Below are 12,698 nucleotides of genomic sequence, written 5' to 3' on the forward strand. Positions count from 1 at the left end.
ACTCCGTGGATATTCTCAGAAAAATGTTTGGATGCAGTTGAGAATTTCCTCTTTACCAGATTTTGATAATAATGTCCTATGACTCACAGGAAGCCAGCTCCCCTATAAAGAGGCTCAGCAGAAGCAGTACTCAGTGGTCCTCCACTGACTACACGTCAAAACTGCTGTAAGTACAGAGAGAGAGAAGCAGGACCAATACACCCAAGGAACCCAACACCAAAGCAACGATTCCATTGAACAGTAAGTGCAGATTCTGAACTAGAAGAGCCTTGGACCCAAAGCATAGATGTATATGTGTGCACATATACAAAAAGGCATGCTGATAAAATGATCTGTCTAAACTGTTATAGCGTTGTAATTGAAACCTACCTTTTCTCTTTGTTTAAAATGATGGCAATCTTCAAGTTTGCATTTATTCTCCATGCTAGATGCCTATCAGGGATGAGGTACAGGATTCTAAAATCTCACAGTTTTCACTTAAAATGCTATGGTAAAAGGGTGTGAGTAACCCGCACTTAGAATTTCCTTCTCTGACTAATTCTGCACTTTCTCTCCTCAGGAAAGTTTCTCCAGGCTAACCTCTGGATGAAAGGAACTGCTGGAGTCATGAATGCCTCACACTTTCTCTCTGCTCTCGCTTTCGGTAAGCTGGAGTTGTGGGAGACCAGGCGCTCACATCCTCATGCCATTGACTTCTAAGAACAGGATATTTTGTTGTGTGGGGCTGTCCTGTGCTTGGCGGTTAGCAGAACCGCTGACCTCTCCCTGCAGGGCTCTATCTTATGGTTGGAAGGATGGATCTTAAGTGGCCTCATCAGGCTTTGTGAAGATTCACTCATTTGGTTTTTGAAAGTGGTCTCAAGCAGGTATCACATAGTACCCGATAAAGTTTGATTTCTCTGAATTCCGTTGTACTGTGAAGTTGGAGTATAGCATTGAGGTTACCACAAGGCACCAGCAGATGTGCAGTCATGCTGTGATATATAGAAATGCTAACCCCTTGAGATGCTCTACTTCTTGCTTTGAAAAGCAATAGTTTGAGCCAACACAAAGGTCCCTATAAGCTTATGAACTTTACTATTTCTTTCTTGACCCAACCCAGTTCTCCTCACTGGAGAGAGCATAGCTTGGTACTATAATGCTTCCAATGAGCTCATGACATATGATGAAGCCAGTGCGTACTGTCAACGGGACTACACACATCTGGTGGCGATTCAGAACAAGGAAGAGATCAACTACCTAAACTCCAGCCTCAGATATTCACCAAATTATTACTGGATTGGAATCAGAAAAGTCAATAACGTGTGGATCTGGGTAGGGACCCAGAAGCCTCTGACGGAGGAAGCTAGGAACTGGGCACCAGGTGAACCAAACAATAAACAAAGAAATGAGGACTGTGTAGAGATCTACATCCAAAGATTCAAAGACTCCGGCATGTGGAATGATGAGAGATGTGACAAAAAGAAACTGGCTCTGTGCTACACAGGTATGAAGTTTCTGCATGGCGGAAGGCTGGTTCCATGTGGGGGCACCCTGACAGATTTAGAGTGTGTAGAGTAATTGGTCTCTGCTGTGCACATTTTCTGTTTTGTTTTCAAAGAGATGATTATAGCCAATTTTAATAGCAATTGCATCTCTTTGTGCTGATTTGTATGAATAAAGGCAAGAACTATACATATATGTATACTTATATGTTCTATCAACATACAGAGTATATATACTCACATAAAATATGTGTTAGTTGGTTGTAGCTCTTCTACTGATGTGCATTCATTACCACCAAAATATACAACAGTTGAGCCTGGCATGTCAGTCAAAATCTCTAGCACTAATGTCATTGGTACTATCTAGATTACACGATTATAAGTTAAAAACAAACAAACAAACTCACAACTGTCCTCATACGGACTGTGTCTTCTGTAGCTTCATGTACCAACACATCCTGCAGTGGTCATGGAGAATGTGTAGAGACCATCAACAGTTACACCTGCAAGTGCCACCCTGGCTTCCTGGGACCCAACTGTGCGCAAGGTAAGTCTTGTCCTCACCTGTTCCTTCTCCAAAGATTGTAACACCCTCTCGTGCTCCAGATGGTGTGTCAGTCGGGCCCGTGTATTTCCTCTACTTGAACACATTGAATAAGAGTGATATGGTAGCTGAGACTGTGAGATTAGACCCTCCCAGGTCAAACTCCAGAATTAATTTCCATATTACTTGTGATACCTTGACAAAGTAGTCATTCAGGGTGACTGACAGTTCCAGTTGTCATGAAACATAACAACATCATGTGGCCACTAGCTGTAGCTTAGTGTTTTAGGTTCCAGAGAACTACGACAATAAGAATAGAAAGAGCGTCATAGTCTAATGGTTCCATAGAGCCTGCACCACAGAAAGTGTTCAATGGGTGATAACTGTGGTGACCAGTGCTCCTCTCTCATATGAAAGGGGAAAGATGAGCACACGTGAGACTGGATTCTTTTTTTTTTTCCAGTTGTGACCTGCGAAGCCCAGGAATACCCTGACCATATAATCCCGAACTGCACCCACCCGTTCGGCCTCTTCCGCTATAATTCCTCCTGCTCCTTCAGTTGTAAAAAGGGCTACCTGCCCAGCAGCATGGCGACCACCATACAGTGCATGTCCTCTGGAGAGTGGAGTGCGCCCACTCCAGCCTGCCATGGTAACTCCCCCAATGCAGCAAACCTTTTACTCCTCCTCATTGCCTTAGATTTTTATCCAACTTGTAACTTTTTCCAATTCTGTCAAAAATGTGTTCTCTCTCTCTCTCTCTCTCTCTCTCTCTCTCTCTCTCTCTCCTGTTTGGTTTAGCATAGGATTTTTTGTCCCCCCCCTTTTTTTTATTTTGAAATGGGTATTTCTGAGATTCTGGTGACAAGGAAGGTGTCATGGAGACAGTCGAGACAGCCTTGTAACTTTCTCATGGACTTTCCCGTTTGGCCCTCCCATGCAACGGGACCTTGTTTAGCTCTGTATTGATCAAGGAGCTTCCCTTGGCCAGCAATCTTAGTTCTCTGGAGCCATCGAAAAGATGTTTTGCTGCTCAGGTCTTTTGTATTCGAATATCGCTTTTACACTGAGTCATGGATCTTGATCTAGAGGCTGTTGATTTATTTGGTTTTGTTGTTGTTGTTTCCATGTGTAGTAAAATAGATCAGAGACCACCCAGCACAGTCAAAGTGAAAATTAATGAGAAAAGATGAAAATATGAATAGTATAATAAAAACTAAAGCATCCATTATGGGTCTGAATGTTATTAAAAAGTGGCACGGGAGTTTGGGTTATGCCCTTTGAAGATGGGTTTCACCTTCTTTGATAAACCCTAATTTAAGAGAAGATGAAAACATCTATTTTCTTTGAGTAAAACTCTCTCCTCTTTTTCATCTATCTCTTCAGTGGTTGAATGTGAAGCTTTGACCCAGCCTGCCCATGGAGTCATGAAATGCTCCTCAAATCCTGGGAGCTACCCATGGAACACAACGTGCACGTTTGACTGTATGGAAGGGTACAGGCGAGTTGGAGTTCAGAATCTACAGTGCACCTCATCTGGCATCTGGGACGATGAGATACCATCGTGCAGAGGTAGAGTTCTTCTGGAATGAGATTCATCACATTCTCTTCATTAACCAAGGCTTGAAATGGCCAAGCCACCTTTACTAATCGGAACAGGTACTTGTTTTACAGCTGTGACCTGTGATGCCATCCCTCAGCCTCAGAATGGCTCTGTGAGCTGCAGCAACTCAACTGCTGGAGAACTTGCCTTTAAGTCAATTTGCAACTTCACCTGTGAGCAAAGTTTCACATTACAAGGACCAGCCCAAGTTGAATGCAGCGCACAAGGGCAGTGGACTCCACAAATCCCAGTGTGCAAAGGTGAGTAAGAAACTGTCTCTTCTAATGCTTTCATTTCTAAAAAAATCTGTCATCTTCTATCTTGGCCACTGGTGATGACATCAGGTATCCTCTGGCTACCCTGTGACACCTGCTATAGCCCAATGCTTATAGCTCGGGATGGCTTCTCTCTTCCAGCTGTGAAATGTGATGATGTCGCTGAGCCCCAGAATGGTGTCATGGACTGTGCTCATGCTTCTACTGGAGAATTCACCTACAAGTCCGCATGTGCCTTTCAGTGCAAGGAGGGCTTTAGATTGCGTGGGTCAGCTCAACTCGAGTGCACATCCCAGGGAAAGTGGACCCAGGAAGTCCCCTCCTGCCAAGGTGACACTGAGTTCAGACTCTCAAGACACACATCCACCTAGTGGTTTTGCTGTATGGTTTTCCTAACTTCTACTATCGACATGTCCTTCGCAGCGGTACATTGTTCAAGTCTTGATGTTCCAGGAAAGATGAACATGAGCTGCAGCGGGACAGCAGTTTTCGGCACAGTGTGTGAATTTGCGTGTCCTGAGGGTTGGACACTCAATGGTTCTGCAGTTCTGACATGTGGTGCCATGGGACGCTGGTCTGGGATGATGCCTACCTGTGAAGGTAATGCATTGATGGATGGTGGTTGCCTTGGGAGTGAAGAGAAGGAGGGGTGTTATGTTACTAAAGACATAACTGTCCATTAAGTCCAAATCCGTGTGGTAGGCTACAGAGATGGATAGAAAGACAACAGAAAATGATGTCAGTGTACCAGGTAGAATGTTCTGTTCTTTTCTGACACCCCACTCTCCTCTCCAATACTCACCACCTGTTATAATTTATTTCTTGGTCCTTCCCTGTTCTCTCTTTCTCTCCCGTTATAACTGTTTCTGCTCCCTCATGGTGGGATTCCAATCATTGGAAAGGGGAGATCTAGAGATGAAAGGAGTAGCAGGAAATAAGTGTGTGAGAGAGAAGACAGGGGGTAGTTCAGTGTTCACCGAGGTGTGGTGACACCGAGGTGTGGTGACATAGTGTCAAACAGCTTTACAAGGCTACACTCTACCTGGGCACACTGAGATGCAGCCTCAACCGTTGTTTGAGAGGAGTTGGTGGAATCTTCAATGCCATCTCTGCTTTGTGGTACTTCTGCTGCTAGTAATAAATATACAGAGAAGAGGCCAAACGGCAGGGAAAGCTGAGTATTGCTTATACTGTCTTCTTCCCATTTGTGTCCTCAGCCCCGGCCAACCCCTCCCATCCCGTGGTAGTCGCACTTTCTGCAGCAGGAACCTCACTCCTGACGTCATCTTCATTGCTCTACTTGTTGATGAGATACTTTCGGAAGAAAGGTAAATTCAGGCATCCACTCCAAAAATGAATTTGTAAAGTGTTTGTGTGTGTGTGTGTGTACTTTCCCCCCTCACTGATGAGCTGTGGCCTCTTGAAAATTTTCACTAGAATCTATAGAGTAGAACCTGTTTATTAAATAACCCCAGTAAATAGCAATGAAATCAAACAAAAGTTTCAGGACAAGGATTTATTATTACTAAACTCAATGTTGAAAGTTGTAGGAAACCCATGGTGACTGTGATAACACTGCTTACCTCTAGGTGGCGCGACTCACGTAAAATTCCATAGTATCTTTGGAGATGTTCGATCAGAATGTACAGTAATACCACGATTCTATTGGGAGGATAGGTGAAATGCTTTCAAGTAACTGAGAACATTGCTTTAAATAGTCTAAATTTATAAATTGTGTGTGTGTGTGTGTGTGTGTGTGTGTAAATAACAGTTTTACACACACACACACACACACACACACACACACACACAGAAGAATAGGAAATATACCCATGATCCTTTTGATCTGCAGACTATTTAAATGTTTTTGAATTAAAAATTGAAATTTAGACATTAGAAGATTCCATGTAAAAGTATGGGTTTTGGATTTCTTAGGAGAACTTAGAAGAAGAATCAGGTGCCAGAAAGCTGCTATGGTCCTCAGGTGTTTCATTCTCTGCATGTTACCTGAATTGCCACCAAATGCTTATTACAGAGCCCTGTAACACTGAGAGTATAAGGCCAGAGGAGCCAAATAAATTAACTCGATTTGCTTAAAAGTCATTAGTCCAATTAATAGTTTTCTTTCTGTTGCAGCAAGGAAATTTGTCCCTGCTAGGTAAGGTGACTTCTTGTATGAAGCATGCTATTTAATACATACATTTTTTCCCTCTGCATGTGGGAAAGCAGTGCTTGATGTCCCTTTTCTCATGTTTCCACAGCAGCTGCCAAAGCCTTCAATCGTTTGGCAACTATCAAGTGCCTTCTCACATCGTCTAAGTTCAAAACCATCAGGTATGACTTGGGCAGGTCATGTTAATGAGAGAAAAATCTCCTTTACAAATGGTGTTTCTCCTTGACACCGTCAAACCTGCCATTGGCTTGAGGGAGTCCTCATATTGATGATAACCTATAGAAAGTTCTCTCTCTCTCTCTCATGTGTGTGTGTGTGTGTGTGTGTGTGTGTGTGTGTGTGTGTGTGTGTAAGTGAAGCAGCAGCAGAGGTCGGCCTTTCTTGGATCATTTTACTTATGGATGGCGGTGGTAGTAGTGAATACTAGCCCCATTCAGTCATTAGATTCCTGAGCATGAATCTAAGCTAGGGGCTCGGAGAGCAGAGCTATTCTTTCATTCCTCTGAGATGAAGGAAACGAGGCACAGAATTTATAGGAACTTGCCTGAGTTTCTAAAGCTCAGCACTAGCAGCATCTGAAATCTGTGATCCTCAATGTCCACATGGCTTCTGAGAGTTTGTCTGCAATCCAAGTCCTTCTAAATAATTTTTTCTTAATGAATAGAGTTGCTGGTATACTGTTGGGTTTAGAGAAAGATTGAACAGAAACTAGAAGTTTCAATTTGGCTCCCTTCCTCGAATTTCTTCATTAGCACAGTCTTTAGTGATAACCAATAGTACTATTGAATAGTACTATTAGTTAAAGCCAGAGGGGCACCGGGGTTCATTCTTTGGGTTGTATATCCCATAGGGTTTAGCAGGTATAATGGACCTATATCTACTATTACAGTGTCATAGAGACTAGTCTCACCGTAACTAAACTGGCATTGGGAGTTTATGTCTGGACAACCTCCAACAGACAGCCTGCTCACCGATGTGCTTTGTTGCTGCTTCCAGCATGCAGGATATTTGGAAGGTGCTCACACTTGCTTGTATTTGCAGGAACACAGAAGCATCATGGGAAATAGAATGATACACCGAAAACAGCAGGAAATGCACCATCTACAGAATCCTGGTCTCTCTTGCCTGCTTAAAAACTGACATCCTGACTCCATGGGTCAAAACTGAGCGACAAGGCCAGCCCTCTACCAGAATGACTCTGTTTCCTCTTTCCTAGTTAGTGACAGCATCAAGAACGCGCTGCCACAGAAGGCAGAAGTGCTCTCTTCAAAAGAGAGTGAATAGACTGGGGAGGGGGAGGGCTGGAACAGCAGAATTCATTCTGACTCTCAGTCCCTCTAGAATTTGGGAATAGGAACAGCATTTTGTTGCTTTGTTTCCTTCTCGTGTTCCCCACACAGCATGTCAACAACTAACTCCAGTGTTGTTGCTACAGGGCTAAATAATATTTATCAGCAGTTTTGAGCAAACAATTTTCTATTTCTGTCTTGAAAAAAGGGCAAAATTGCCATATTCTCAGGTTATGGTATAGGAGTGTCATTAGGTGTACAGGATGCAAATCCTGATGAATATTTCATGTTAAGACCGCTAGGCAGACTTATTGGCTTTATCCCCATGGGATTCAGTGGCCACTGAAGTAGTCTTCAACACTGTGCTCTGTGTCCTGGCATTGAATCTAGCATGATATCCATCATTCTTATTTCAGTGCAAGGGTCAAAAGGAGTTTAAAAAAATCAGAATCCTGTGGCCTATCACAAGGCAAAAGTTATCCTAAATCTTTTCTTAATCAGAAAATCCCAATGTTATATCTGCAGTCACCTTATTTTCAAAATGAGAAATTCATAATCAGTGTGAAATACTGAGCATCTAATGGGAGTAGGTTTAAGACATGGTACTATCAAAAGAATAGAAAGTGAGGAGACAGTTTGTATATTTGGGGGTTTTCCCCCTAAGTTTTTTTCTGGAAGAAAGAACTTCCTTGAAATCAAATGTTCTGATTTAATAGAAACATAAATGATAAATAATACATTTTAAAGTATTTAGGAGCCTGTCAAAATGTGAACATGTTTTGATTCCTAAAAGAGTGGTTCTTATACACAACAAATACATGATTCTTATATATTGTATCCAATTCTAAACCCATGATGAGGCTTCACCCTGTAATTGATGTAGACAGTGGACTTTCAAAGAGTAATGGTGTCCAATGGCTATTCTGTTCTGGTTCATATGTTCTAGAGGAGGGGAAAGCTGGTGTGCACAATGATTATGTTATGTTATAGAGAATAAAATTCCTAAGCAATTCCACCAGTAGCTGGCAATGACAAACTCTTGGTTAGTAAGTACCAAAACTGTTCCTGCCAAAAGGGTCCCAACTTTCAAATTAACATATTAGATGTGGCTGCGGGCGGCCACAGATTTAAAGAAAGAAATTTTTTGAAAGGTCCTTGTTGATTAGTGGCAGTGGAAAAGCCAACCGTGAACAGGAAGTGTGCTAATCATTAGGATGAGAGGGGAGAGAGAGAGGAGTGACAGAGAGAGGGGGGGAGGGAGAGAGAGAGGGAGGGAGAGAATGTGAGAAACTAATGTAAATGTTTGTATATTTTGTATCAGAAATGACTGTGTGAAATATAAAGGTGGTCTATATCTGCGTTCTAATAGAGTATTTTAAATTATGATTTAAAATATTTTATGGTGTAAGAGTATGTATTTATTTAAATATGTTAAACTTATTGTATTCACACATCAGTATAATGTTTGGCAATAAATTCATTTCTACTTATCTTTGTGTATCTGAGCCTTCTTAACGTTTTAATGCATTCAGATAAAAATCTGCACGCCATAAAAATTACATTTTAATTAATTAATTGTGTGCATGTGCTTGCGTGTGTCTGGTATCTGAATTGTCACTGTGAATGCGTGGAAATCAAAGGACAGCTTTGAGGAGTCGGCTCTCTATTTACATACCATGGGCTTGCGTGCCAAATGCCTTGACCCCAAATTCCCTCTTTTAAAATGGGATATCAGGCAACCATATACCCAACTCTGCAACATTTCTATTGCTGTAGAGTGAAACCCAGTCAATCAGCAGTTCCTTCTCAATCTTTTCTCTCCCTTCCATGACAAATCCTAATCTACATTCTGTATATGGATTTGCCTAGTCAGTACATTTTTATATACATAAAAGTACCCCATGACCTTCTACCTAGCAGCTGCTTTTACTTAGCATACTGTTTTCTAGGGTTCTCCATGGTGTGACTACTGTGAGAAGCTCTGCCGGAAAGCCCTGAGGGTGTGGTTGAGGTGCAACCTCTTCTCCATTGTCATTAGCACACATCTGGAGGCAGGAACTTAGGAACCCTGCTTTGCTTTTGGAGGAGCCTTCCAGCTCTCTCCCAAAGAGGCTGCTCCATTTTACAGTCACACCTGCGATGGGAAGGGTCCCAGTTTCTCCACATTCTAGCTAATACTTACAGTGGTCTCTTTTGGGGACACCAATGTTCTAGTGTGTGTGAAGTCATATACATATAGGCTCTTGTGCCCATTCCAAGAGATAACCAAGCATATTAACCACCTAAAAGAATTGCCAATGCCAAGAAAACAAAGTCTTTGCTGCATAACAGTCTCAGTTGCTGTAATTTAAAAAAAAATGTTAATGCTCATTTAATTCACTGAGTTCACTGAAGTTTGAATTATCCCCTGTCTTAGTTAGGGTTTCATTGCTATGAAGAGACAGCATGACCAAGGTAACTTTTATAAAGGACAGCATTTGATTGGGTCTGGCTTACAATTTCAGAGGTTCAGACCATTGTCATCATGAAGGAAACACAGCAGCATTCAAGCAGACACGATCCTAGAGAAGATGCTAAGAGTTCTACATCATGATCCAAAGGCATCCTGAAAGGAGGGTCTCTTCCACACTGGGTGGAGCTTGAGCATAGGACCTCAAAGCCCACCCCCACAGTGACACCCTTCCTCCAACAAGGCCACACCTATTCCAGCAAGGCCACACCTCCCAGTAGTGCTACCTCCCATGCATATCCAAACCACCAAATCCCCTCAAACTAGATTCATTATGAGGTTCTTCTCTACCAATATACACATTCTTGCTGCTATTGCAGAGCTCACCCATAGGCCTGATACAGGCAGACCTCATCTAGTTTATTAGTTGCTCTGAGCTATGGCATACATTTTACCTTGGTCTAGGATGCTGATAACCCTGATTCTCAAGCTGTGGATCCTGAGCTGAATTGCATCACTAGGTCTCCTGGTCCTTCACTTGCATCCATACTTCCTGTTTCTCAGAAAGCCCAGTCATTGTTTCAACCTCGTAAGCTATTTATGGAGCTGCTACATCCATGAACTTGACATGACAAATACTACAGCATGTATATGCCAACACACACACACACACACACACACACACACACACACACACACACACGCACGCACACACACACACACACACAAGCATGAATATAAAACAGTAATAACAGTAACAACACTAGAAGTTAGCAGGTCATATTAATTACTATTTGAAGTCTAAAATACTACAGAGATAGGCATGTTATCTGAATGAGTTCAACCCAGAAAGATCAGTAAACATTCCAACAAGCAACACTACTTAGACTCCATAGATTATAAAAAAGCAAGCAAGCACCTGCAGTTGGGGGATATTTTGGTGAGTTTCCAGGGGGTGACAGACAGTAGAAATGTGGATGTATTAAGCACCAAAAAGCTATGGAATTACTTAAGAACAAATACATTTTAAAAAACAAGACTAGTAACAGTTCTACCTCTGTAGCACCTTAGACTTTAAAAGGTAATTAATATGACCTGCTAAGTTCTAGTGTTGCTATTGTTACTACTGTTTGAAATGTATATTTGTGTGTTTGGGTGTGTGTGTTGACACATATTTGCCTTGGTTTTTGTCATTGTTATTAACCGTCTTACAGTGCAGATGCTATTATGTCAGTGGCTTCCTCCAGGTTGCCTTTAATTGGCTGAATTCAAACTTTATATACTGTCTTACCTCCTTCACACTTTATACTCAAGGTCCTCTCTAGGGCAAAAGTTAGAACCCAGGGATTTTATTTAGGATTTTACTTTGAGAAGAGCCTTTAACGAGGACTTCCACTAGGGGGTGACCGAGGAAAGAGGGAGGAGAGGAACTGAGTCGGTCAAGTCTTCCAGAGAGCTACCAAAGTTCAACAGCAGGGGAACTGGCTCTGAAGTAAGTTGTTATCTATGGTATGACCAGGGCCTACCCCATGGCCAGGTGTTTATAAAAACAAGACAAGAACACAAAGGGAAGCAGGAAGGGGAATGTGGGGAAGAGAAGGGAGGGGAGAGGAAGGGAGAGGGAGGAGAAGAGGAGGGAGGGGAGGGGAGAGGAGGGGAGGGCAAGGGAGGGCAAGGGAAGGGAAGGGAAGAGAGAGGAGGGGAGGCCAAGGGAGGGGAAGGGAAGGGAAGAGAAGGGAGGGGAAGAGAGAGGAAGGGAAGGGAAGGGAAGGGAGAGGAGGGGAGGGGAAGGGAGGGGAAGGGAGGGGAAGAGAAGAGAAGGGAAGGGAGGGGAAGGGAACAGAGGGGAAGGGAGGGGAAGGGAAAGGATGTGAAGGGAAGGGAAGAGAGGGGAAGGAAGGGAAAGGGAAGGGAGGGGAAGGGAGGGGAAGAGAAGGGAGGGGAAGGGAGGGGAAGGGAAGGGAGGGGAGGGGAAAGGAAGGGAAAGGAAGGGAAGGGAGAGGAGGGGAGGGCAAGGGAGGACAAGGGAGGGGAAAGGAGAGGAGGAGAAGGGAGGGGAAGGGAGGGGAAGAGAAGGGAAGGGAGGAGAAGGGAGGGGAAGGGAAGGGAGGGGAAGGGAAGGGAGGAGAAGGGAAGGGAGGAGAAGGGAAGGGAAGGAAGGGGAGGGAAGGGAGGAGAAAGGAAGGGAGGAGAAGGGAAGGGAGGGGAGGGATGGGAGGGGAAGGGAAGGGAAGCGAGGGGAGGGAAGGGAGAGGAGGGAAGGGAGGGAAGGGGAGGGGAAGGGGAAGGGAAGGAAGAGAATGGGAGGGGAAGGGAGAGGGAAGGGATGGGAGGGGAAGGGAGGGGAAGGAATGGGAAGGGAAGGAACAGGAGGGGGAAGGGAAGGGATAGGATGAGAGGGGAGGGGAAGGGAAGGGAAGGGAAGGGAGGGGAGGGGGAAGGGAAGGGAGGGGGAAGGGAAGGGAAGGGAAGGGAAGGGAAGGGAAGGGAAGGGAAGGGAAGGGAAGGGAAGGGAAGGGAAGGGAAGGGAAGGGAAGGGAAGGGAAGGGAAGGGAAGGAGGCATTGGTAACCAGAAATGACTGGGAGGATGTGAGGAAGAATCCAGTTGCCATTGCTTTATTTATTTATTTATTTATTTATTTATTTATTTATTTATTTATTTATTATTTATTTATTTATTTTACTATTTTTTATTTTGGCGATTACAATATAATTACAGTTTCTCTCCCTTTCCTATCCTCCCTCCAAAATGGGGGTACCTTGAGCAGGGACATAGCTTCTGGTCAGCTACTGTGTTCTCAGGGCAAAGATTGAGACCAGATTAGGAAAGGGGTGGGGAGAGAGAGCTGAGAAAGGGGAAGAAATGGGGGAGGAGGATGT

The 12,698-nt window shown here is 43.6% G+C and overlaps 1 protein-coding gene across 1 annotated transcript; it reads left to right on the forward strand.

Moving 5' to 3' along the window:
* The first annotated feature begins 565 nt into the window (after positions 1 to 565).
* Positions 566 to 6,225, forward strand: Sele (selectin E). The gene is given in 10 exon segments (XM_052200674.1): positions 566 to 643; positions 1,103 to 1,486; positions 1,924 to 2,031; positions 2,492 to 2,680; positions 3,415 to 3,600; positions 3,703 to 4,236; positions 4,330 to 4,506; positions 5,124 to 5,234; positions 6,043 to 6,064; positions 6,168 to 6,225. Coding segments are annotated over 10 exon segments (1,827 nt in total). The 5' UTR covers positions 566 to 585.
* Positions 6,226 to 12,698: the final 6,473 nt, after the last annotated feature.

Source organism: Apodemus sylvaticus, chromosome 12 (assembly GCF_947179515.1).
Source record: "Apodemus sylvaticus chromosome 12, mApoSyl1.1, whole genome shotgun sequence".
Classification (NCBI taxonomy): domain Eukaryota; kingdom Metazoa; phylum Chordata; class Mammalia; order Rodentia; family Muridae; genus Apodemus; species Apodemus sylvaticus.